The 27,374-nt window shown below is 47.8% G+C and overlaps 2 protein-coding genes across 14 annotated transcripts; one reads left to right on the top strand and one right to left on the bottom strand.

Annotated features, from left to right (window-relative positions):
• EEF1D (eukaryotic translation elongation factor 1 delta) lies at nt 1–20,021 on the bottom strand. 13 transcript variants are annotated; one of them, XM_078865681.1, is made up of 9 exons: nt 19,893–19,980; nt 11,213–11,263; nt 9,408–9,516; nt 8,454–8,525; nt 8,045–8,129; nt 3,768–3,877; nt 1,569–1,757; nt 324–518; nt 1–95 (listed from the first exon to the last, which is right to left on the bottom strand). In XM_078865681.1, the coding sequence occupies exons 2-9, from the start codon at nt 11,260–11,262 to the stop codon at nt 57–59; spliced, it is 849 nt and encodes a 282-aa protein (XP_078721807.1). In that variant the 5' UTR covers nt 11,263; nt 19,893–19,980; the 3' UTR covers nt 1–56. The 13 variants fall into 13 exon arrangements, with proteins under 13 accessions (XP_078721807.1, XP_078721802.1, XP_078721804.1 ...); XM_078865676.1 differs by having other exon boundaries at nt 9,992–11,263; XM_078865678.1 differs by having other exon boundaries at nt 8,045–8,126; nt 9,992–11,263; nt 19,893–19,973.
• LOC144937993 (GDP-L-fucose synthase-like) lies at nt 19,999–26,935 on the top strand. Its single transcript, XM_078865690.1, has 6 exons — nt 19,999–20,134; nt 20,399–20,535; nt 22,227–22,384; nt 23,049–23,163; nt 23,527–23,655; nt 26,710–26,935. Exons 3-6 carry the CDS (start codon nt 22,236–22,238, stop codon nt 26,785–26,787), a joined length of 471 nt encoding a protein of 156 aa, XP_078721816.1. The 5' UTR covers nt 19,999–20,134; nt 20,399–20,535; nt 22,227–22,235; the 3' UTR covers nt 26,788–26,935.
• Nucleotides 26,936–27,374: the final 439 nt, after the last annotated feature.

Below are 27,374 nucleotides of genomic sequence, written 5' to 3' on the forward strand. Positions count from 1 at the left end.
CAAGTTCAGAGAGCTTTATTCATCTTTTAATAAGAGTACTCGATGTGCGGTGGGGGTTAAATCTTGTTAAATGCAGCAACATCCACGCTCTGGACCTGCGGAATAAAAACATGAATCGAGAATTATTTAATAAAACATTGCAACTGCACTACAAAGAGTCTTTCACCAATCGTCGCCGTATTTTCCATAAGTTCGACAGATTCGAGTGGAATGGTGGGGGGCGGCCGGAGAGGGTGCAGCCGTAGTGCGCGCGGGGAAAGCCGCCCGCCGGAGCAGGTGCAGCCGTGGTGAGCGCGGGGAAAGCCGCCCGCCCAGCTACATACGTGGTCCTCGAACTTGGTGATCTCCTCCTCCAGGATGTCCGTGCCGACCTTGTCGTCCTCCACCACGCACTGGATCTGCAGCTTCTTGATGCCGTAGCCAACGGGCAGCAGTTTGGAGGCACCCCACAGCAGCCCATCCATCGACACCGACCGCACCTTTGCCTCCAGCTCGGCCATGTCGGTCTCGTCATCCCACTGCCGGCGCACGCACAGTGACGACGTTACATTCGCGGACATGGGGGGGGGCCCGCACCAACTGTGCGTCACTAACACCGCAGGGACTTTACAAAAAGGAACAAAGAATATACATAAGGCAACGTTTCTGGAAATTACACTTCTCTTCATTAGCTCGTGAACTATGAAGAGAAGGGCCCACTGCCTGAACGAATAACAAAAAAACGCAATACATTAATGAATACAACTGTGGCCTTAAAAGTTAAAAAATTAACCCGTAAAAACAAAGTTTTTCACTATAAATCCTTTATATGCGTGGCGGCTAGAGTCCTCTCGTCCTCTGGCTTGAGATAGCTGCCACCTATGGGTCAGATGATTGCCTGCCACCATTAAGCAATTGGTAATTAAATATAATTAATTTTTTCCTAAAAAGTCTAAAATTTTGGAAAAAAATGTTCACAAAAATACATTGTCACGCACAACGAGTCTGTGTGCAAAATGTCAGCTCGATTGGATCACGGGAAGTGGGTTAAAAAACGACCGAAAGATTTGCACGGTCGTAAGCGCACAAGCAAGCAAGTGAACTTAATATAAAGGATTTAAAAAGGTATGGCCCTTAATACTTTTTGTAGCTCATGAGCTATGAATGACCCACTGTCCGAAACGTCCCCTATTATACATATTTTTTTTGCTTTGAAGGCGAGTGTTGATTAATGTATTGCGTTTTGTTGTTATTCGTGCTTGTGCGCCACTGCCAATGCAGCAGCATAAAATGGTTTGGACCACGGCAGTGGGCGCAAGTTCAAAAAGGGGGCCACAAATCCACGCTTACTCCACAAAAACCCACGACCCACATCACCGCGTCCTCGTCATCAGTTATACAGCGTTACACACCCTCCAATGTAACCCCAATTAATCCAAATTACATTTTCTATGAAATTGGATTGGTGAAGCATGGGCCCGTCATGCGAGAGTGGTCACACGAGGTAAAAAAAAAAATGTTCAACGAGCATGCATACGAGCAAACTACTCCACTCGGCCACAAACGCCGACCAGGAAACTGTCACGTACAGGCTTGACATCCAGGACGATCGAAGACTTGGCTATCAGCACAGGCTTCTTGGCTTTCTTCTCAGAGTAGGCCTTGACCCGCTCTTCACGAAGCTTCTCTGCCACCCCATCATCTTCATCGCTTCCAAACAGATCAATATCGTCATCTTCTTCTTTTGCGTTACCATTCACCTCTTCCACCGCCTTCACCTGCATGGCACGCAGAGCACAACGTCATTATAGCGGCCTGCTTCGGGCAGTCGCCATCTCTCTAGAACTATTGTAATCCCCTGGGCAGGAATGTTTTTGGACATAGGTCACACCAAATAATGCCACCCCCATTACACAGAGTGGAGCACAGCACTATTTGCCAGGAGGAAAACCACTCCATGCAATTTGGTAAACCATTGCTGGGGCTAAGCCAAAGGCGATATATTTTTTCTAAAGGTCAAATACCCACAGAGGTTTTTGGGTTAGATCACGTAAATATATAATTGTGATGTTTAGTAGCTATTTTTGACTCTGGTGTTACATTAACAGGTTAAATGTATTTACATTAACAGGTTAAATGTCTCACCAACACAGCCACCGTTGCTCATTTGCCATGAAGTGGCGGTGGCTCTATGATCTTACATTGACATGCTCTTTCACAATACAATGGCCACCTCCGCAGCCTCATCGTCGTGGAGCTCTCCGATCTTACATTTACATGCAAATTTAATCACTAGCCCCGCCCACTTTGCTTATGCCGCGTGGGCTACACCCATCTCAAACCTTTATAACATTCTGCCTCAGCAGCTCTCTCGCTATTTTTTCACCTGATGACGATTGCTTGCATTGCGATCGAAATGTCGTAATATTTATTATTTTTTCTATCTACGTGGCTTTACCAAAAGACCTAAAGAATATATGTGTCGTTAAAACCCGCCACCACCCGACACAGCCAACTAGTAAAGGTTGTTACGTAAACAGAACATGCCAATTCGTCACTAGTACAGTACACCGGTGTGTTTGAGAGCCAAGCCACAACATTTACAAACAGAGTACGGGGTTTCGCCAGTAATTACAACTAGCTTTATCAGGCAACGGCCAGATTTGTGGCAAAGTCTTCCTGTTTTGTTCCTTATATAGAGGCATAGATGTGTTGACCACCCTTCTGCGCTCTTGCACAATGATGTGCCTACTCCTTGCGAATGGCGTCACAGGATATTTTACATCCACTGAAGCGGACGGCATGTAGCATCTTTTTGCGATAAATGAACCTGCAGTTGCACACACATGTCTAAAGTTCATTACGTGGCTTCCATTATACAGAGATCCATCCGATGCAAGTTAATTCGATTTATGACGATTCGTTCTTATGTTCATCATAAAATAAAACTTTGTTTTTAGTTTGTTTTATTACGTTTACAAGCCAAGCCGCATAGTTCTAACCACTGTACGTTCCACCATGCCCCTCCCCCACCCTCCCAGTCGCCCCTCCATCCCTCCCCCACCCCCTCCCAGTCACCCCTCAATTCCACCCCCACTCTCCCAGGTCACGCCTCAATTCCACCCCCACTCCCAGGTCACCCTTTCATCCCACCCTCCCAGTCACCCCTTCATCCCACCCTCCCAGTCACCTCTTCATCCCACCCTCCCAGTCACCCCTTCATCCCACCCTCCCAGTCACCCCTTCATCCCACCCTCCCAGTCACCTCTTCATCCCACCCTCCCAGTCACCCCTTCATCCCACCCTCCCAGTCACCCCTCCACCAACATGATATGCAACGCAGTTGTACAAGACGATGTTCTGCATTATGTTCAGGTTTTCTAAAACGCAAACTAAACGTATAGAGTTATGCTCTAGTTTACGAGACTGCATGTCTAAGCTACATGAATTGTGATGACGCATTTGCAGTTCAAAAGTCAAGATCTTTGTGCACTGTGCGAGCACCGAACCGGTGGAGGAAGCTCCACATTGCGGTGGTAGAGGTTGGCCCATACTCTCGTGTAGCGTGTAGGGAAATTGAATCCAGACCCCTCAGTGCCAAACTCGACGACTAAAACTATTTAAAATATTTTATTTTACCAGGCAAGGCCCAATGAGCTATATAGCTCTTTTTCAGAAGTGACCTGGGCACAAAATGATAGCTCCACGAAGTGGCTTATCGCGTGTAATTTTAAAAATCGCAGCCAATTACTCCAAAAACACCCGGAACTGCGATACTGTGGAGTCACCTGCGCTAGCTTGCAGGCCACAGCAACGGGTGGGTTCCCTGCAGATCCCTTCTCCAACGTCGATAGCCGGATCTCCATACGGGACAGAGCCTGTTGCAGAACTTGAAAATCTGTAAACAGAACAGAGATTACATTGCAGCAATCATCATCTCTATATGCATTTAATACAGAACAGGGTCCTTGCCTACCAAAATCTGCCAGTTCTCAAGCAGTGGTTCATCCAAGCCCGACTACTGAGGAGACAATGAATGTAATTATGCACTCCCAGGGATGCCGTGTGGCGGATATGGGAAGGTGGCGTGTTGGCCAATTATTTATTTTGTCAACAAGCGTTTGAATAAACAATTTCTCTAGTCAAGCCCTTGAATCTAACAAGAACCCAAGAGCTAGGACTTTGTTAAATTGAAAGACAATGCCGCTCTTGAATAGGATGTCGTTCCAAGGTCTTAAAACATTCCCATTAAGAGCAGATGGGAGCCAATTGAACAGTTTGGTTTCTGCAACGTGGCTGTGAAAATAACCCCTCCCCCCTGCTCTGTTTGAACTGGCCAGCTGGCGAGTCTGGTAACCACAACACCATCCAACCACACGCAGAGCCGTGTGAATGTGGCTGTAGAGTATAAAATAGCAACACGATTGTGCACGTCAAAACAGACGCAATGTGCATCGTCTGAGGCGAGGTTTGTGAACCGACTGAAATGGAGAGACGAACCCAACTGAGTGAGAGATGCACTTTCCTCGGTGATCAAAAATGACAAGACTGCTAACCTACAGAGGACCAGTTGCAGCAGGTGCTGAACCTTGCGACACATCTGTTAACAATGAGAAAAACAAGTGCAGGCCGGAAAACAAATACATTTAAAAACACACAGTTATGGATTACATGTACAGAAGCACTCAGCCTTAAACCAGACCACCATCTCAATAAAACGGAACATGTGGCCATTTTGTCATTTCTTTAGACCAGGGGCCACATGCGGCCCGCCGAGGACATTTATCCGGCCCATGGTCACTAATTGGGCTGCGCTTGTGAGCACTAATTGGGCTGCGCTGGTGAGCACTAATTGGGCTGCGGTGGTGGGCACTGATTTGGCTGCACTGGTGAGCACTGATTGAGCTGCGGCGGTGGGCACTGATTGGGCTGCGCTGGTGAATGGTTCAATGGGCCAATTGACTGGACTTGCCCCCCAGGCCTAAGGCTGCCAGCCCTCTCCTGGCTGCGAATGACTGGCTCTCCCTCCCTCAGCTCCCTCACTTGCCCCTCGGCTCCACTCCCAGTGATATTCCTGTGTGCTGGGGATGTAGATCCCCAGCACACGCACCTCTGAGTAAATGATAGAGGGGTAATAACAGAGTGATCTCTGATCTCTGGAGGGGCTGCCTGCTGTTTTCCCGTGCTGGTCAGTGACAGACAGCCGAGGAGTAGGAAACCCAATTTAAATGACAGTAAGTGCATTTATATTCTGATTGCTATTCAGTTGTATGAGGTTATATGTTGTATGTTGTGTAAGCCCCGGTTCATACTGTTGCGATCTCTGAGCAGTGCGAGTTCAGCCATATGCTTGTATGGCTGAACTTGCATTAGATTCGGAAGAAAAAGGCACGTGTGCCTTCTTTTTTCCTGCAGTGGAATCGGATCGCATGGGTCTTCTCCCCCATGCGATCAGATTCCTATGCGAGTTCGCAGATCGCACTGCAATCTGTGAACAAAACTGCAGGTGTAATTCACTTTTTAATGGCACCCGCACCAGTGTGAGCCTGGGGTAAAAGCGGAGTTCCCCCAATCAGACTGCATTGATGGGCAGTGCAGTCTTTATGTCTCTGTGTGGGCAAAATTATTGCTGGTATATTGTTTTTGTAGCGCTGTATATATATTGGTATTTTACTAATAGCAATTTTGACTCCCTAGGAAACAATGATGTCAAGAAAGAGAAAAATTTACTCGGAGTGTAGGATATTCAAAGAACAGTGGACTTATGATTACTTTTTCATGCAGTACAAGGAAAGAGCTGTGTGTCTGATATGCCAGAATATAGTGTCTGTGTTCAAAGAATACAATTTACGTCGACACTATGAAACTCAACATAAAGATAAATATGATTGCTTGGTCGGAGAAGTGAGAAAAGATAAAATATTAAAACTGAAAAATACATTAACAACTCAGCAAAATACTTTTGTAAAGCAGAAGCAGCTAAATATTTCATCACTGCGAGCAAGTTTTTAAGTTGCCACGCTAATAGCGTGCACTGGCAGACCATTCGTGGAGGGAGAATTTGTTAAAGAATGCCTTCTTTCTGTTGCCAAAGAGATGTGTCCAGAGAAGGCCGATTTATTTACTACAGTGAGTCTTTCACGACCTACAATTACACGGAGGATTGAAGAAATGGGAGACAATTTGCATCAGCATTTGCAAAACTCCACAAAAAAAACGTTCCTATTTTTCCTTGGCACTCGACGAAAGCAATGATGTTCGTGATTCTGCACAACTTCTAATCTTTATTCGTGGGACGAATGACTATTTCGAAGTCACAGAAGAGCTTGCTGCACTGCAAAGCATCAAAGGAACAACTACAGGAGAGGATATCTATGAAAAGGTTTGCCAAACTGTGAATGGTTTAGAGCTGAACTGGGCTAAACTAGCCAGTGTGACAACTGATGGTGCTCCTAGCATGGTGGGGTCTAAGAAAGGAGTAATTGCTTGCATTAACCAAGAGATGGACAAACATAACCATTCTCATCCAATAGCCATACACTGCCTCATCCACCAACAAGCGCTGTGTAGTAAATCACTGAAGTGGGACTGTTATGAAAATTGTGGTATCTTGTGTTAACTTCCTTAGAGCTCATGCACTAAACCACAGACAATTTCAGGAATTTCTGTCTGAGCTAAATGTTGACTATGAAGATGTTCTGTACCACACAGAAGTCCGTTGGCTGAGTCGAGGGAGAGTTTTGAAACGTTTCTATGACTTACTTCCACAGATTACAGCTTTTCTGCTTTCAAAAAAAAAGAAGTACCAGAGCTCAATGATGCAGAATGGAAATGGCACCTTGCCTTTCTGACAGATGTAACAGAGCTACTCAACAGTTTCAATGTGCAACTTCAAGGAAAGGGGAAGCTCATCTGTGATATGCAATCACATGTCAAAGCATTTGAAGTAAAATAAGGCCTCCTCATCAAACAAGTGAAGGAGGAAAACTTCTGCCATCTCCCCACAACTCAAAATCTGTTAGCAGAAAAACCATTGGTTGCATTCCCAAACAAAACATGTGTGGATTCACTGGAAAAATTGCAAAAGGAGTTCCAATTTAGATTTAAAGAGCTTCATCTCCATGAACAGGACATACAGCTTTTCCGTAACCCATTTTCTATTGACATTGAAAATGTGGATACAATTTACCAAATGGAACTGGCTGAACTGTAGAATTGTGACTCTGAAAGACGCATTCAAGTCAAGCAGCCTTCATAATTTCTATGCATCTCTCCCCTCTGAGACATATCCTCATCTCAGGAACCATGCACTCAAAATGGCAACCATCTTTGGCAGCACTTATGTCTGTGAACATACTTTTTCCAGAATGAAACATTTGAAATCTCCAACCAGATCTAGACTAACGGATGCACACTTGCATCACTTGTTACGACTAGCAGTGACAAATATGGAAACGGACATTGACCATCTCATTAGTCAAAAGCAGGCCCATAGTTCCCATTGAAATACTGGCAAGTTTGTTGATTTAACTTTACTTGTTCTTCATTTTAAATATTGTATTTGTTCCCGTTTTGTTTCTTCACTTCAAAATAAGATATATGCAGTGTGCATAGGAATTTGTTCATAGTTTTTTTTAACTATAGTCCGGCCCTCCAACGGTCTGAGGGACAGTGAACTGGCCCCCTGTTTAAAAAGTTTGAGGACCCCTGCTTTAGACCAACAATTTGAAGAGTTGAAAAATGTGGATATCGATCCCCATAGTGTAGAGGTAAAAGCACTTTCCACGTACGAGGTTCCCAGGGCCACAGGGCAGCAGTGAGCATTAAATAACTGTACAGGACTGTACTGATGAGTCCCAATAATATTAAAATGATCTTTGTTTCACCGCTGCCTATTGGAGTGGCCACATTTTCTCAACTCATTTGACCTACCAGTTTGGACATGGCCACACATTCCGTTCCTTTTGAGCTGGCAGACTTGGACAAGGCTGTAGGATGAGGTTTTGCACATGCACCGCATCGATGCGTGTTGTTAAATGTTGCCGACAAAAGGAAAACCACCCACGTTTCTTCAGCTCCCGGTTTTCCTGCTCCACCGCCTTGAGTCGAGGAAGCAGCTCGCCCCCCTCGGGTGCTGCCTGTAGAGCCTGCTGCGAGACAGCCCACACTCCCGTGACCCTCTCACCCCCCCCTTTGCCCCCCACCGCACACACGCACGCCACCGACGCGCTCCAAAACCCAAATCGGGCTCGAGAAGAAAAATGGCAGTTTGAGATTAAAAATTATCATCGTATGGGAAAACCTTTTAAAGTATAACCACCAGAAACACACACAGTACCAAAGCCAAATAAAACTGAATTTACAAAAAAAGCAAAAATCAAACACCCTACAAATATTAGGCCAGTCATCTGAAGCCCCTAGGGCACAGGAAAGGATTAGCAAACTAGGTCACCGAGGGTCAGTTATTCACTAACCCCAGCCAGAGACTTCTGGATGTTATTCCTTGCTCTCTGAATGTCTTGCAGAATTCCGCTTGATTCGGCATCCTGACCAAAACAAAACCAAATTTTAATGCCAGGTACCAGTTGCATGACGCAATTTTAAATTTAAATTGACTTAGCAATGGCCCTGCTTGTTCAGTGTTGAAATGCCAAAACTTACCCAACGTACGCAAAATTTAAAATGCAAATTACAAGTTGACTATCAGCACAGAGGACGAGTAAAGTGATCGACGCGCAAACGATGGGTGGCTGGCTGTAGTAAATTAGTCCATAATCCCCTCCAGTCACTTTACATTGCAATGCAAGATGGTTAACGTTTTATTAATGATGTTAATGTCCACGTTTCTATAATTTGAGAAAAAAATATAATTGTCGCTGCGAATAATTTTGGGGTAAGCATGTATTCTTGCCCGACCTTACCTAATATACCTCTAAACACCACACCAAAGTGTGCAGCATCACAAATACAACAGCTCTTAGCCTTGTGCAGATCACCAGCCCCAAATAAACAGATGCGTGGCCATGTTGTCATTTTGGCCACCAAATCAAAGCGTTGGGAAAATGTTTACCATTTTCCCTTTGGTTTGAATGGATGGCTGCATAAATTCTCACCAAATGCAAGTTCCTTTTCATAGCCTGCAAAGGCTGGGCAGTGATAATAGATAGTCGATAAGACTTTCCAGAATCTAATGTTTGGACTGGCGCGAACTAAAGGTCTCACGATTGGCTGTTGAAACGTCCGCAGACGGGATCACTGCGGCTGGAGACGCATTGTCTTGGGATAGATCTTTCCTTACCCTTAAGGGGTTAGATGCCAAGACTAGAAGGGCTCGTGGGTCACCAACACGACGCTGTGACAACAAGTGTGCAATCGGTGAGAGCCACTGCCGCAGCAGCCCTAGTCACGAGGCCGGCGCACTGCTCTACCTGGTTGCTCTGTGAGGTTAGCTGCTGCTGGTACTGGCATTCCGCGTCATCATAACGGAACTTGTCCACCCAAAAGCTTTCTTGTAGTTGTGGAACGGCTGCCATGGTTCTGTCACGCAACACACAAACAAAGATCAATATCCATCCATACGTGCAAAACAAGGATGACCATTTTACTCAAGGCAATTTAACTATTTGTAAACCCAATCATGTAAAATGAGTACGCGGTAACAAAAGAAAAACTAAAACGCAAGAGGGAACCCTCACGATGTGCACACCGACACATTTTGGGATAAGTGTGCTCCTAGCGATGACGCACGCACAACTCAATAGAGCATCAATGCCACAAAACAAAGCAAACAAATGGAACCGTTTCGTCAAAGTTCGCACAGAGACCTACAAATGACAAAATCTTAGAAAATTTAGGACACAGACAAACCATATCAGATAGACACTATAAAAAGAGGTCTTACACCAGGTTTTTCCGATATTACATTGCTGCCAATCAGGATTTAGTGTGTACACACGTGTTCTGCATGTGTGTTCACTCGGCCTGGCCAGGTTCAGTGACTACAATGACATACGGCGGCTGCTGCTGCCCCGGGGGCATCGTGGTGGTCGTGGTGGTTGTGGTGGCGACACCGAGGCCGCGATGAGATGCAGCGACGCCACATGGAGACGTCTGCGGCTGGAGGGAAACGCTACCAATAAACTTTTTTTTTGCACCACCAAAAGTCTTCCGATTCGGTGAGATCGAATCTGAACCTGCACAGATCACTCCTTTGAAGGCAGACTCTCTTATTTGAACTGAAAATGGCCTTGGAACAAACTCCATCTCATTCGTTGCCCGTTTTGATGCCTTGATTTGCTTCTGTCGTTTGGACTTCTTCGTTTTAGCACCACTAACTGAAGCCTGTGCTCTGTGCCAAGCTTTCAAGTGTTCGGTTGCTTCCCTCTCATAGTAACCCACCTCGGCATCATGGTACTGTGCGTTTTGCAACCAGATGCTTTCCAAAGCCGCATATTTTGCAGCATCATGGTGTTGACCGGCAGCCGCTTTTGGTGTCTGCATGGGGGAACTGCGAGGTTGTTTGCCATCAGGAGAACTGCTCTTGACTTTGTGCACAGGCTCATGCTCCACGTACTTCTGAACATAAAAAGCCACTTCCGCTTTCTCGTACATAAACTTGTCCACCCAGAAACTGACTGCCTCCACAATTCCTGGCATCATTGCACACGCGGGGTTTGGCTGGGTGTCCGCCATGTTGGTGTCACTCAAAGTGCCCGAAAAGCCTTCGGGACGTCTCGGTGGCGAGATATTATCCGGCTCGTCTACCACAGCTTGCAAACCATCATCAGCCTCGACGGGCCGGAGGGGATCTGTTCGGGGCCTGGAGATATCTTCACCCACTAGCCGGCTGGCCATTCTTTCTTTATACAGCTCAAAGTGGCACTCTGCATCGTGGTACCTCCAGCTGTCGAGCCAGACGGTCTCAAATCGAGCGATGACAACTGGAGGGAGCCGTTTTGCACTGTCCACCATTTTACCACGCAGGCGATTTTTATTGTTTTGCTTGCGTTTCTTCTTGTAGTCTTCACTAGGTACTGCCGCGTCATTATTAGGCGCCGAGCCAAACGGTGAGGTCTCTTTCTTTTGGACGGAGGCAGCCACTTTACCGAGAATGTCGATCGCGCAGTGTTCACCGTCCGGCTGCATGTTGGTACGAGTTAAACCCACAAATACAGCCAGCCGCCCACACGCTTTTTCCTCTTCCCACATCTTTTCTGAATCATCGTATTTATACTTATCCATCCAGGTCGCGTCAAGCAGCAGCGGATGCCTCCGGATCTTCATCCTCCATCGTGCACAGCAAGGGGAATGAAAATGCACTCAGCATCACATGTTCAGCAGTAATCATGCCAATGTACAGGACTGACCCAACACACCACACAGCTCCAAGCTGGTCTACCTATCCTACACGCGTAGCCCAACCTGAACCCACACAGAGAAGGGGAAGTCGCCAGGCCAGCGCAAAGAGCAGTGGCACACAGCAGAGGCGGTCTTCGGTGTGGCTGTGCGGGGCGGACAGGGAGTGGAGGGGACGATGCACAAAAGTCACGGCGCAGAAACAGTAAGAAAGTGCTGCATTTGACAATGTCCAAGCAGAGTAAAAACCAGAATAGACTGCTGCTTTAATGTTGTTTTGGCAGTGCACCTGCTCTAATACCTGAACGGACACTTCAGCCCTGGTCCCACACATCAATACCTCACAGCAGCAGTGGCATGAAATTCTGGATTCAGAAGCATTTTGCGGGACACAAGAGGTTAATAAAAAAAACTGCCGTCTATCCCTATAGTAACTACACCTCTGGAGCACTCAAACATGGAACACCAGGGCTGGGGCACTGAACCTCGCTTGTATATCTCCACAGAAAGCTCTGACCGTACCTCAAGACTGTTGGTAGTGTAGTGACATTAGAGGGGAGGGGCTGCTGGGGGCTCTGGGACCCTAGGCAACCCAGACGCTTAAGCCCCTTGGCGCCAGGCGCTGGGATCCCAGGCACCCCAGCCAGTTAAGCCCCTTGGCGCCACCAACGGGGGGGGGGGGGGGGGCTGTGTGTGCTCTGTGGGATATCTGGGGGCGCACACAACCCCACCCCTCGTTGGGGACGAGGCATAAAAGGACAGCTCCCTGGTCGATCAGGGCCGGTTGTAGCTCAAGACCCAAGACCAGCCATCTCAGGACCCTGGGACGCAGAGGGCCAGTGGTGGGACTCTGGAACTCCCGGCTCTACGTCCTTGTGGGGGCGAGTTCCGAGGAAGCCAGAGTAGTGTATCTAGGCTGTGTACCTAGGCTGTGTACCTAGGCTGTAACAGAGTATCAGGACTGTTGGAGTGTTGGATTTTAATAAAGAAGTTACCTCTACAAGTGTCTCCGAAACCCATTACAGTAGCGTCATAAACTGGAATGACTCATGAATTGAAGTGGGAAGGCACCGATATGCCCAGATAAACTCCCCCCCCACCCACGCACAGGTGGGTTTACAACCCATGTCGCACTTCCATCTCCTGGTCACCTGGCAGCCCAGAAGGTTTGAGAGTTTCATAGATTTTGATTTGAAGCTTTCGTGACTGCAGGAATCCACACTCTTTGGTTCTTTCGGTAAAGTCCCGTAGTTAGAAAAAAATAGATTACGACGTTTCGATCGCAACACAAGCAACCGTCATCAGGTGTGAAACAAACACAGCAGGAGGACTGCTGTCGTAGGGAGAAAGAGCTGCTGCAACAAGAGTTTATATAGGATTTTGGTGGGGTCAACCCAAGGGTAAGTGGGCGGAGCTAGAAGAGCAATTTGTACGTAAATGTGAGAGATTAGCATGTCAATGTGATACGGCCCAGCCACCAGAGGCGTGCTAATGAGAAGATTAGCATGTCAATGTCAGAGAGCCGGGCAACAGGAACAAAAAACCCCGAAGAGCAAGAGGTACACATGATGAGAGGGAGACACAAAGAGAGAGACACAGTCGGAAATAACAGCTGACATAGGTAGGTAGGATGGGATTTTCTCCTATGACAGCAGTCCTCCTGCTGTGTTTGTTTCATACCCGATGACGCTTTCTTGTGTTGCGATCAAAATGTCGTGATCTATTATTTTTTCTACCTACGTGATTTTACCGAAAGAACCAAAAAGTATAGTTTCATAGATATGAATGAGGATCCACCAACCAGTGCCTTCCACGCACCGAATCACATACACGTGTGCCACATTCCATGTATGCTCTCAAAATTATCCAGATAACCAGCTCAAAAGAACTGCATGTGCAGCCATTTTGTCAGTTCTTTTTGAGCCAGTGGTCTGGATAAGGTCAAGAGCTTTGTGCATACAATGCTGCCACCTGTGCATGTGTTGTTAAATATAGATGTACTTAAACCAGGCCTTTAAGCTTAATTTACGCGCAGCGGATGTTAATTTTAAAAAATCATAAACGTCCCTTGTAAATAAGACTCATTTTCCGTTTGGTCATAGTGAAACAAAAACTCACATTGATCAATAACACTGAAGATTTAAAAGGAAAATGTATATAACTAGGTTGTTTGCTGGTCCAAGGACGGGCGTATATTCCAGTAAATATTAAATATTCATCAGCTCATGATTATTAATGAGGGGGGAGGTTGCCCCAGTGGAGTGAGGTCACCCGCTCAAGGTTATTAAGAGTGGATTTTTAAACTAAAGGCAGAGGAAGGTCGAGCTGAATAAAATCATTGATTACGCAAAGTCACTTCAAATTTGACATTTCTTTACAGAAATTGACGGAAAACAATACATCTACGCAGCACAGTGCTACCTCTGTGCATGATGTCACTGCAAAAGAGGCCCCCCCCCCTCATTAATATTCATGCCCGCGTGTAAATTTACACTGACGCACAAGAAGGTCGCGCACTCAACATGTCGCATCCCTCTCATTAAAAATCATGAGCGGGTGACGTCACTCCACATGCCGCACCCCTCCCCAATAACCATGAGGGTGTGACATCACTCCACATGCCGCACCCCTCCACAATAACTATGAGCGCGTGACGTCACTCCACATGGGGCAACCCCCCTAATTAATAATGAGCTGAACAATTTTTCTATTGAATATTTCAGATTTACTGCAATTTACACCCGTCCTTGGACGAGCAAACAAGGTAGTTATATTATACTTTTTCAAAACTTCTCTTAAAAACCTTACATATACGTACACAGATACTAAGCTATTGTGAAAGCCCGGTGGGCCGTTTGTCCATTTCTCCACCAACAAAATGATAAGAGGGCTTGCACAAGTCGAAAAAGTTATAGAAAGTAGGGGGTAAATAGTTGATCTAAAAGGTTTTAGATCAACAATAATCATAGCAGGTACCACCACCATACTGTGGTACCGGCAGCTTGAATGGGGCTGGGAAATAATGAAATAAAGGAAACTCGTACTAGATCGTTAATTTATCTACTTAAAAGTTTACGGATGGGAAAACGGAATAGCCTATTCCCACCGCGGGGCTTAGGGCCTGCTGCCTGGCAACTTTTTTTCGACGCAAACCCCACTATTTGAGAGCCAAATCCCTCGCAAGCGCGCATACGCAGACAGACGGACAGACAGACAAAAAAATCAATTACATAGGTTAGATAGGTAACATCTTGGGCAATGGCAGGTGGAGAGGCCAGAGAGATGAGGTAAAAATTTTCTCACAGAGTTTTCATCGAGGGCTCATGCGCCATTGCTATCATACTGTCACCAAATAACTTGGTTAAACCTGCGGCTCCATTATAAATGTGGCTACAGCAATCAGCTGAAAGAGGACATAAACAGCTAACAGCTGGGCTTGTCATGCCGGGTGGCCTAGATGTTAAATATAGCTTCGACAGTTGCACGTTCGTTACGGAGCAGGCACCGGGAAGGTAGGTGGGAAAGCCCAGCACATGCCTATGCACGTCATTACACACGCGACACTACCACGCACACATACATACACATTTAATAAATCACTCATTAATACAGATTTTATTTAAATCTTCTCAATCTACTGCTGGTTGAGAGGCGTGTTTGCAGCATGCGGACCAAATAAACGAGCCTGTTAAACCAGAGCCAGTCAGCCACTGCTCCCATTCACACTGGCAATCGTCCAAGCCAGGCTGTCAACAGGAATGTGAATTGGTCCACAAGCCAAAGCAAACATTGGTACTAAGGTGCCAACATTTAAAAAACCGTATCAATGTATTTATAAAGAGGTAATGGTTGCAACTTAGTAGCAGACTTGGAGGCAACACATTTATTCAGTTCCAACACACGGGGTAACTTTCCCCTTAACAGAATAACAACCTATGGTGGTGACCACCAGGCTAACAACACTAGTTACAAAGCAACTGCTACTACGGACCAGAACCAACAGCTTCGGCCCGGGTCCACGTGTTGGAGACTCGTTGAACGGAGAACGTAGACGAACAACAACCTGGTCCCTCTCGGAACCCGGCTTATATTCTCAGTGGCGTGGCTGGCTCCGCCCTTGGCCACGTCCACCTTCCAGAATCCTCGGGAAGGATCTGGGTCCCAACCACATGACCACCTCTAGCCCCCTCTTGGGGCCCCCTTTGTCAACTTAACTGATCACGTGTCCTCCTGGGTCAACCAGAGTGCCATGGCCTAACATAACCCCATCCTTCGGTCGGCACCTACACACCCTGTCCTGTGGGGTCGGCACTGCACGCAAAGCGTGGTGCCATCTAGCACTATTTTTCAGTGATCACCGGGCCCCTCTAGGGCCGGTACTACATCCACACCACTGTGATATCCGCGATGTTGCTACACCGCACGCTGTGCCTCTCTAGGGCCAGCAATGCACCCAGCATGTTGACATCCAGCGATGTCACTATAAAGATAATGAAATAATCGTATAACCACTCTTTTCAAATGGTTACAACATAATTCATATTCGTTGGCAACAGAAAAAATGGAACCACAAAAGTGATGGGTCCCCCAGCTGGCACTGACAAGCGAGACATCTGGTCAGGGCACACGGACTATACAAGGTGTTCCTGTAATCACAAATACCATGTGGCCCAAAACAAAAACAGACGGATTATATGAAAAAGCCCTAATTGCATTAATCAATAACACTGTGGCCTTCAAAGAACAAAATATAATAGGCAATGTTTTGGGCAATGGCCCTTCCCAAATTAATGGTTCCTAGTATTGAATCATTGCAATAGGTACGAAAACACATTTAACGTTCTCTGTAATCACACAATTGTCTTGTTTGTATTGTCATTGTTGGAGTTTGCATGTTCTCCCCGTGGTCGCGTAGATTTTTCTCCTGGTCCTTTGGTTTTTCCCTTAATATTTAGAATCAACATGCGTTCAGAATATTTGGTTGCTATAAATTTCCAAGTGATATAAGCCACTTGGTTGAGCTATAGTTTCTAGCCAGGTTGCTTCTGAAAAATAGCGATATAGTTCAGTAGGCCTTACCTGGTAAAAAAAGTTAAATAGTTACAGTTATTGTGGCCATGCAACCCAAACAATTGCCCATATAGTAAACCACTGAATTCTGCACTCCTTCAATGGAGCAGAAAAAAAATCAACGCTCTCCTGAAGTCCTCTGGTCATGGCTAGCAAACCTCGATATTGGCATTTAGGGCCCAAACGTATTGTTGCCATCTCCAATACGTGGACCCGGCAGTTGTTCGTCACTGCATTTGTTATAATGCGTTATGTTCGTCACGATGCGCTGAATCTCTACCCTGGGTGCCAGGCTGTGAGGTCAGGGAGCAATCTTTGACAATGTTTCTTCAAAGTATTAAGGACTGGGATAGGGCAAGATAATCGGAGATAAAAAATTAACCCATAAAAACAAAGTTTTTCACTATAAATCCTTTATATGTAAGATCACCTCTTGACATGCCCCGTATATTCCCGAGGGCACTAGCATTGACCCGTTTTACCACTTTCAAGAACCTGGCGGCGTCAATTTAACTGCTCTATAAATAGTCTCCACTGTACATTGTGGGGGCAGGGATTTCATGCCATGTGGTTAGTCAACATTTGCGTCATCATGAAACGGGCGGCTAGAGTCCTCTCGTCCTCTGGCTTGAGATGGCTGCCACCTATGGGTCAGATGATTGTCTGCCACCATTAAGCAATTGGTAATTAAATATTAAAAAATTTACCCTAAAGTGTAAAATTGTGGAAATTTTTTTCATGAAAATTAATTGTCACGCACAATGAGTCTGTCTGCAAATGTCAGCTCGATTGGATCACGAGAAGTGGGTTAAAAAACGACCGAAAGATTTGCACGGTCGTAAGCAAGCAAGCAAGCACGCAAGCAAACTTAATATAAAGGATTTAATAACATCTGTTTTCTGTGCTTAAACAAGAAACTCCGCAATCATGCTACAAGTTGCGTGCAGTATTTAGATTTCAAACGACACTTCAGATGTTTCTGTTAAGATGGGTTTCGCTGGTCATTTACATATCTGATGGTGGTCTTCAGACATTGGGGGCGTCACAATGGCGAGATGTTAACTGCCTCGCCTGGTATATATACAATAGGTTGTCGGTTCTATCCCGAACCTGACGCCTGTTTAGAAACATGCATTCAGAGTATGTGGCTGCTATAAATTTCCACATGATCAGCCACTTCATTGAGCCATCAAATGTGGCCAGGTCGCTTCTGAAAAAGAGCTATATAGCTCAGTAGGCCTTACCTAATAAAAGAAAAAAAATTGCTTATAGTTTTAGTTTCACTGAACCACCACGGAGCCCATTCAGGGCCGCGTCTGCATCACGCGTGAGAAGCAGCAGCAGCTTTCCCTGTTAACACCTGGAATTCCATTGCTTCAAACCAGTCTTTGGCTACTCTCCCATCTAAAATCACAATGCGATGCATAGCTGTCGATTCTTTAGAACTTACCGACATATTATATTTAACAGCAAGGACCCTTTTTCTGTATTTGTACACGAGTCGTTCAACATCTGTCCGTAAATAAAATGTTACTCTTACAGTCAGTGTAAAACTAAGCTTGTCCGAGCAGACGTAAAGCCATGATCTCCCAAAGCAATCATCACCTGGCAAAGATTTCTCACTGCCCCCCAATTGATTCAAGCTCCCCCCTACCCCCATCTGATAGGTGATCGGGCACACGTGACTGTCTGACGTCACGTTTTCTGCGCATGAACAAAACATTGGTGGCTTCTAATCCGACGTGAGAGGTGGACGAACCAGAGAGCCCCCCGAGGCCGTGTTCTCTTCTGCTCAGGAGCGTGTTCAGTGACTGACTGGCCGACTGGTAATCATGAACCAGTACTAGTCCTGATCCATCCCTAATCAACGAGTGTCTAGAACTCGGTCTACCCCAGCCATAATCAACTAGTGACTGCTATAGTATTAGGCCTATCCTACACATACAATCAGCAGGTGCATGTGTACAGCCTGCTCAGCACGCAGAGGGAGAACGCACGTGGACATTCCAATCCGTTGACCCTCTTCCCGTGGTCGCTCGTGGCGAAACAGTCCTCGTGGCTCAGGGCCTTCATTACATTCGAGGGGAATTATGGAGGGATTTCTGTTTGCGCAACATTTTCGATGTCTCATTACAGTTGTTTTTGCTCCCCATTGCATTTGTTCCATTACTGTACAGTACTTTAGTGTCTTCTATTTCATTTTGAGGATCCAGGTCACGCTTGTAAGAGACGTTTAAATCAAATAAACTCGACACGATCCGTGTACCAGGCCTACTACTGCCTCTGCTAATGATCGCCAGTCTCGGGTCGAGACCGGTCCTCAGTGTGCCCTCGTACATTTACGCAGCTGGTAAATTGGCAGACGGGTCAGTTAAGAGCAAGAGGCACACGTAAGCAAGAGCATTCCAGTCTGCTTAGTAGCAATACTGTACGTGGCGTGACCGGACGTCTCGGCGAGCCCACGAGGCCCGTGCGACGAGCGAACACGCCAGCTGCCTTCACACGCAAACTCATGCGCCACTTTTGAGTCTCACCCTCACGAACGAGGATTTCAGACTCACGCGGCACTCACAGCCTCGCAACTGCGAGGCTCGCACCGAGCACCACACCCACACAGCCCCCCCCCCCCACGAGCTTCACAGCGCGGCAAACGCGGCGACACACCCGAGGTCCAGGGGGGGGCGACACCGCCTCCCGACCCCGCACACACGGCACCACCCCCCCCCCGTCTCGCCCCAGTGACAGCGCCACGCTTCTCCACTCGTCGCCCTCGTGTCTCACCCCACCACTCACGGCCTGGCTGTGGCCGTGTCCCCCCCCCACACTACTCACGGCCCGGCTGTGTCTTCGTCTCCCCCCTACTCTACGCACGGCTGTGTCTCTGTCTCTCACCCCCCACACTACTCACGGCACGGCTGTGTCTGTCTCTCACCCCCCACACTACTCACGGCCCGGCTGTGTCTTCGTCTCCCCCCTACTCTACGCACGGCTGTGTCTCTGTCTCTCACCCCCCACACTACTCACGGCACGACTGTGTCTGTCTCTCACCCCCCACACTACTCACGGCCCGGCTGTGTCTTCGTCTCCCCCCTACTCTACGCACGGCTGTGTCTCTGTCTCTCACCCCCCACACTACTCACGGCACGACTGTGTCTGTCTCTCACCCCCCACACTACTCACGGCCCGGCTGTGTCTTCGTCTCCCCCCTACTCTACGCACGGCTGTGTCTCTGTCTCTCACCCCCCACACTACTCACGGCACGACTGTGTCTGTCTCTCACCCCCCACACTACTCACGGCCCGGCTGTGTCTTCGTCTCCCCCCTACTCTACGCACGGCTGTGTCTCTGTCTCTCACCCCCCACACTACTCACGGCACGACTGTGTCTGTCTCTCACCCCCCACACTACTCACGGCCCGGCTGTGTCTTCGTCTCCCCCCTACTCTACGCACGGCTGTGTCTCTGTCTCTCACCCCCCACACTACTCACGGCCCGGCTGTGTCTCCGCTGTCTCCTCCGGGTGTCGCTGGGAAAGGAGCGCGTGACGCAGCGTGAGCTCAGACAGCCTCACGGCGCGCGCTCTTATTGGACGCGTGACGCCCACGTGGGGCGCAAGGGGGTGGCTCGTGACGTCACGCGGGGAGCGATCCCCCTCCCCCGCCCCCCTCCCCGTGCTCAGCGTCTGGATGCGAGGTGGAGAAGCCACTTGGTGGCGACAGCAACAAATTACCGTAAGACAAGAGCATACGCCTCAACACGTGCCGTGCCATGAACACTGCGGCCCTCACAACACAAACAATACGACAATCGGGAAGAAGTTTCCTGCCAATATGGTCCATGTTCGTAGCAGAGAAGAGGTCTAGGAAGATGAATCGCACAAGACTCGGCCCGCAATTACCGACTCGGGACAATGCGGGCCGCGAACACCGCAACGGCATTGGCGAATCCCGCGACCTCGTGTCTCTTATCTCTCTCTTGCACCCGTACCCCCACAGCCCCGCAGCAGGAGCTTGGCGGTGTGTGCTGTCGTGGCGGTGTGTGCTGTCGTAGCCGCGTCGTGTCGTCGCCCTGCGATTCACGTTCGGGGCCGTGACACGCGGCCACAGAGGCGGGGCCGGCAGAGGTGCAGCTGGTGACTAAAATCACCACCAACATCACAACATCATTACCACCAATATCACCACCATCACTACCAACATAATTAACACGTTCATCACCAACATCCCCACCATCACCAACATCATCACCACCAACATCACAACATCATTAAATCTAGTTTATTAAAGACAAATATGCCTCATATAGCCTTAACAGACTGTTGGGACAAGTGCTGTTAGCAAGCACCTATGATCACCATCACCACCACATCAAAATCACCGCCATCACTAAATCAACAACATCACCGCCAACATTGCATCACCACCAACATCACAACCATCACCAACAGCATCAAAATCACCTCATCATCACCACTACATAAATAGCATTCCATCACCATCATCACATCGACATGACCACACCATCACCAACATAACCAATATCACTACATCAACACCACTACGTCATCACAAACATCAATATCACAAACCTACTCTCACACACATCAACATCACTATGCCATAATCACGACACCATCATCACACATGAACTGATGAACATCACTACGCCACCACATAACCCGAACAACATTACACCACCATGCCGGAATATCACCAAACTAACATTAACATCACCAACACAACTCTCCTGTGATCCCTCTGTACACACGTGCCACTTATATTGGGCGCAAATGAGCCATTGGAGGATGATGGTCTTGTGTAAAACGTTATTGTATTTATCATGTTTAAGGACAGATATGAAGGAGACATCGTGTGTGTTTATTGAGAACTCTGGACCATTCTGCTTTCTGTAATATTGGTACCTACCACCCTATTGCTGTGGGTTACTCCAATAGGTAGTGTTCAACACTCAGAGTGGGCCAGAAGACGGCATTTGAAATATAAGTGCTTGCTGAAACCCAGCACGTCAAGCCTTACCGGCCCTACCGGTGTCCACTGCAGTAGCGCTGTGTACTCGTGCTATGTACCCGTGATGTGTACCTGTGCATTGTCTCCCCACCCTACAACATACAAGCGGTGACCCAGTAGTTGGCGCTTCACTATGAAGCAGGCAAAAAAACAAAGTTTGATCCCCGATCACGATCAATAATGGCGACAGCGAATATTTATAGTGGGCCTGGGCCTACCCCAGGGCCCACTCAGCCATAAATGAGTACCTGGTCCGGTGGTGGGTAAACATCAGCACTGGAGAGACAAAGGCTGCCGGGCGTGGTGCTGGGCAGTCACCTCGTGCGCTGTGCTGGCCTTCATCGGTGCTCACTAACAATGCTTTCCCCAACAGTGTTAAAGGCTGGTTATTTTATTATTATTTAAATTTCTTTGCCCATGAAAACCTCATTGAGTCTCAACACACTTTCGGGAGGGTCTTGTCAATATTTAGAAGTAGGCAATGTCGCTGCTGCGTGAAATCCCAGTTTATGAAATTGCAGATAATTGTTCAGCATTGGAAATGTTTGGCCAGTATCAATTATATTGTATGTTTTTTTTTTATTAGCTATGGGAGGAAACCGGGGAACCTGGAGGAGACCCATGCAGAACAGGGGGAGAACATACACACTACACAGAAAGGTGGCCAAGTCGGGAATCGAACCCAGACACTTCTTGCTGTGAGGCACAAGTGTCACCAGCGTGTCATCCTGCCACGCAATGATGGAGCGACATTCGTGCATTGTTACCCGCTTGTGTGTGAGTGTGTCGCCCGTAGGGGTGAAGTATGTCGGCTGACGGAGAGCCTTGCTGCCGGGTGCTGGTGACGGGAGGCTCGGGCCTCGTGGGCAGTGCCCTTGCTCATATCGTGAGCACCGAGGAGCAGAGGCCCAACGAGACTTGGACCTTCGTGTCCTCAAGGGACGCAGATCTGAGGTGCTCCACACTCACTAACTAACAAATTTTATCATTGTACCCGGAAAGGTGGCTCAGCGCGAGAGTGGCTAGTAATCAGGAGGTTGAGAGTTCGAATCCTGGTTGGGGGTTCAGTCAGCCCAATTTTCTTCTGGAATTGATAATGAGAACCATCATGAGAACCACTTTGTGCGCTTTACCAATCGAGAGACTTGCCCCACTATAGGAATGTGGAATTTCCACCACTGGCTCAGGGAGCCCCATTCCACCCAGAAAATTCCAAAACTTGTATTAAAATTGCTTGTACATTGAGAGAGCTGTGGACCTAATCTCCCATAATTTGCATGACCCTGTCAGACGTCTCAAGCTAAGCAGGGTTTGAACCTCGGTAGTGCTTGGATGGGCGACTACCAAGCGTAGAAAAACACGGGTGCAGTCGTGGTGCATGTGGGCAGTCCAGAGCAGTGCAGCAAAATCCACTTGTTCTGCTACGCCCACCTTCGGCAACCTGCACCGACCAAAGAAGCGAAGAGTGGTCAGTTAACCGTCACTGCCTGCACCACGGCATAGGGAGGCCCTCATCATCCAGCAGTGGGTTGACATGCGTGGGCCACATGGTGGGAACACGTTCCCGCCGGTCTTGTAATGGCGGCCGTGCGGTGTGGTGTGCCCGACCGCCCCGCAGGAGTGTGGCAGAGACGCGGGCCCTCTTCGAGGCCCACAGGCCCACGCACGTCGTCCACCTCGCTGCCATGGTCGGGGGGCTCTTCAGAAACATGCAGCACAACCTAGACTTCCTGGTGAGCACATAGCGCCACACCTTGCGTCGCACATCTTTGTCAGGGCGTTTCAGGGGTCATCATCATCAGCCGTGATCACGCCGCTGTTGGGTGAAGGTCTCCTTAAAGCCGCCACCACCTTTCATGGTCCTGCGGTATAACAATCCACCGAGTGCCGGCACACGAGCTGATTTCGTCGCTCCGTCTCCGTGGCGTAAATCCTCTCGGGCGCATTTCTCAACATTTGCTGTGAATAGGCCTATTATATTTTACTATTTATAAGACGACAGCATTATCGATTAATTTGTTGATTTGTTTGTTATTTGTGCACCACTGTCAACGTAGCAGCAGCAGCATCGTCAAGTGACTGGTTTTATTTTGCAGAGGACAAACATCCAGATTAACGACAACGTGCTTCACTGCGCGTACGAGTGCGGCGTGAAGAAGGTGGTGTCCTGCCTCTCCACCTGCATATTCCCCGACAAGACGAGCTACCCCATTGATGAGACCATGGCACGTACCGGGCCCCATGACCATCACTCGTTGCGCTCGACCCCTTTTCTAAACTTCGTCGGTTACGTAGCACAGTACCCCTTATTCTGGCCATATGTGGGTGTGGTGGGTAGAGTATGGAGGCAGGGCTCTATTAGAATCCTGGGTAGTGGGGCTAGGTTCGTGGTTCAGAATCATATTTATTTATACTGGAGGAATCCGATAAGCTATGAAGCCCTTTTTCACAGATGTCCACCAGGGGCGGGTAAGAACGTTACAAAAATACCGTGGGTGTATTCATCGTAAAAATATGCGCCGTCTGCTTCGCAGTGGACGTCAAAGATCCCGTGACATCATTTGACACGAGTAGGCCATTGGTGTGGTCCTAATGTGAACCACAAAAATATTTAATTTGGATTCCACGTAGCAACATCATCCCTTCTGGCACACTACATGCGTCTCTGAAACATAGTACCTTTGTGATAGGCCTGCACTATAATGGAGCGAATTTCAAATATACGAAATTCGTATGTAATTATCAGTGATGTAAGAGTTTGGGCAGCGGTGTTAGAGTCTAGAAAAATCTGGTCATGCTTCTTGCCGCTGGACTGCAGTAGGAATGCAACCCTGATTGACTCAGAATCGAAAGTGTTTTGAGGGATATTCAGTTTTTACATCAGGTGGCACATCACTGTTTTATAAAATCAACTCCCTGTCTGTGCTTCTGTAATGTAGTAACTCGGCGGGAGACGACTTCACGGGTAACACACTCTTTATTTTACCAAACTCGTTCACAGGTGACTAACACCTACTTTGTATCTCGGGTGACAAACACCCACTTAGTATCGCGGGTGACAAACACCCACTTAGTATCTCGGGTGACAAACACCCACTTAGTATCTCGGGTGACAAACACCCACTTAGCTACCCTGGCGACTAACGCCCACTGAGCTACTCGGGTGACCAACACCCACTTAGCTACTCGGCGACTAACGCCCACTGAGCTACTCGGGTGATCAACACCCACTTAGCTACTCGGCGACTAACGCCCCTGAGCTACTCGGGTGACCAACACCCACTTAGCTACCCTGGCGACTAACGCCCACTGAGCTACTCGGGACACTCCCTGCCCGGGGTATCCGTCTTGACTGTGGGTCCCCAGCCCGACCCACGTGGGCGTCGGACCCCGGGTCCCACAGTCTCGCCTCCGAGCCACACAGGGCCCCGGTCCCTACAAGGACGGCGGGACTAGGGGTCTCGGGGCACTAGGTCTTCAGCTCCGTCTTCTGGTCTTCAACTGGGTAACTCTCCCCGAGTGCTCTCGCGCGTCCCCCTTTATACCCCACCTGCGGACGTCGCTGCGAGCACCCATCCTATTCGACCAATCACTGGGCGCTGGCTACGATCCTGTTTTCCCACATCTCAGCGTGCCTCAGCACCCACGCCGCGCCGCCCCGTCATCTGTCACTCCCGGCGCGCGCGTCCACACCACGCCCACAACGCGTGCCCAACCCCGCACCTCGCGCCGCCCCGTGATCCATCACTGTCACAGTCGGCGCACGTCAACACCACCACTACACTTCCATCAGGACTTTGGGCCCAGAGTGGTATCACCACAGGAGGAATGGGGGGGGGGGGTGAGGAGGAGGGCAAGCAATAGACTTCATCTCCCCACTAAACATTCCTGCAGACCGGGACATAGGAGCCAATTGACTTAGTTTAATATAAGACTAGGACTGGCTGCGCATTTCCCACGGGATCCATGGACAGGGTGGGTAAGGGGGAGGCATGACGTCAGTGCGACGTACAAACCCGGCTCGGTGCAGGTGACGTTGTTACGTAGATGTCCACGTCAGTGTCATCACCACCACGCACTTCACCACCCACACACCAGGCGGCCAGGAAGCCAGCTAGCAAAACCTTTATCGAATATAGTATGAAATGTATTTATTATCACCACGTGCTTTTGGCTGTTAATATGTATAGCGCATCACAAATGTGGTAAATAAGATCACTATCGCCTTGCTTGGCAGGGCAACGCCAACGCCATGGAGGTTCCTAAACCGCAAGTCTGAGGCAGGCATTCAAGCCTGTAATGTTTTCAGTCAAACTAAGTTGTGTTCTAAGTTGTGATGCCATCTCTGAAGGCAGCACAGAAAGTGGATTGATCACAATCCTTCTAGATTTGAAGCTTTCATGACTGCAAGGATTCATATTCTTAGGTTTTTTTCGGTCAAGTCACGTAGGTAAAACATTAAAATTAATAAAAGTCAAATAAAAAAAATAAAAATCACGACGTTTTGGAGGCAACACAAGCTTCCGTCTTCAAGTGGAACCGTCACAGCCACGACAGCTGTATCAAGTAAATGAGAGATTGCAGGAGCTACCACTCCGTTTATATAATAAAAAAAATAAAAATCACTTACCATATGAATAAAAAGTGTGCTGTACTTGGCCCTTCCCCCCTCTCCAACCATTATATAAACGGAGTGGTAGCTCCTGCAATCTCTCATTTACTTGATACAGCTGTCGTGGCTGTGACGGTTCCACCTGAAGACGGAAGCTTGTGTTGCCTCCGAATCGTCGTGATTTTAATTTGTTTTTTTATTTTATTTTACTTTTATTGATTTTAATGTTTTACCTACGTGACTTTACCGAAAAAACCTAAGAATATGATCACAATCCGTTTCCATCTGTATGAGGATTGTGTTGCTCCCCTTGCAATCAAGGGTTTTGTCTGTGTGGCGAGGTTTCGCCCCACATCTATAGTCACTCATGAATTGGTTGAAAACATTTTAATATTTTGAGGACCGCAGAGCTTGGGCAGTCATTGGTAGTGCCGGCTGCTGTCTTTCTGCATGGTTGTGATTCCTCCTCTCGCCTCTTAGTCAATCTGTCTTTACAAGCGCGAGTGACAAACTGTGCTGCCAATTATAAGTCAATATTATTGTAAAATGATAGCACAGCCACGGTGAGGTCCTATGCTTCCCTTGCCCAAGTCTCCTTCACAAACGACCTCTTTGTTTTTCCCGGGTGGCGAGGGGCCCTGACACGTTTGTCTGGGTCGTGGTGCAGGTTCACGACGGGCCTCCCCACCCATCCAACTTCGGGTACTCATACGCCAAGCGGCTGATTGACATCCAGAACAGGTGACTTCCGTGCGTGCGGGTGCCAGGAGACAGTACATTCCCTTTGCTGCCCTGCCCAACCTTCAGGCCTCCACATTGCAATAAAATATTAACATATCGAGATTAGAGGCCGACCGAAACTGAATTGCTGGTTTCGGCCGAAACCGAAAGCAGACCGAAAGTTAAAAATGGACTTTTGGCCGAAACCGAAGCCAAAACCGAAAGTTTAACTACACTTTCGGCTGTGATAAAACATAATAAAACAATTGTTTCATTATGTTTTATTTTTATTATTTTATTACTTCCCTTCTACGTGACTTTACCGAAAGAACCAAGAAGAAGAAAGGTATATAACCGAAGTTACCGAACACAAGATTTATTAAATATGTCATGATGCAATGCTACTTTAATTAAAAAGAAATCTAGAACTAATCATTCAGAGCCTGCAGTAAAAGTCACTAAATATAAAATCTTTAGGTGTTACTTACTTAGTAATGATATCCAAACAAACGAATGTTGTAGTTAAGAAACAACAGTTTTTTCCGCATTCAGCCAGACAGGCTTAGGTCTGTTGACCGGTCGTATATACATTAGCAGACCATGGTTGCAGCT

The sequence above is a fragment of the Lampetra fluviatilis genome, chromosome 20, assembly GCF_964198595.1.
Source record: "Lampetra fluviatilis chromosome 20, kcLamFluv1.1, whole genome shotgun sequence".
Classification (NCBI taxonomy): Eukaryota; Metazoa; Chordata; class Hyperoartia; order Petromyzontiformes; family Petromyzontidae; genus Lampetra; species Lampetra fluviatilis.

Excerpts from the sequence above, each read along its gene's own strand:
- LOC144937993 (XM_078865690.1), top strand. The coding sequence starts at position 22,236 with ATGTCGGCTGACGGAGAGCCTTGCTGCCGGGTGCTGGTGACGGGAGGC. Across the intron at positions 23,164-23,526 it reads AGCACAACCTAGACTTCCTG|AGGACAAACATCCAGATTAA; the intron begins GTGAGCACATAG and ends TTTATTTTGCAG. Across the intron at positions 23,656-26,709 it reads ACCCCATTGATGAGACCATG|GTTCACGACGGGCCTCCCCA; the intron begins GCACGTACCGGG and ends GTCGTGGTGCAG.
- EEF1D (XM_078865676.1), bottom strand. The coding sequence starts at position 11,262 with ATGAAGATCCGGAGGCATCCGCTGCTGCTTGACGCGACCTGGATGGAT. Across the intron at positions 8,130-8,453 it reads TCCAGAAGTCTCTGGCTGGG|CAGGCTCTACAGGCAGCACC; the intron begins GTTAGTGAATAA and ends GCTGTCTCGCAG. Across the intron at positions 96-323 it reads TCACCAAGTTCGAGGACCAC|GTCCAGAGCGTGGATGTTGC; the intron begins GTATGTAGCTGG and ends TTTATTCCGCAG.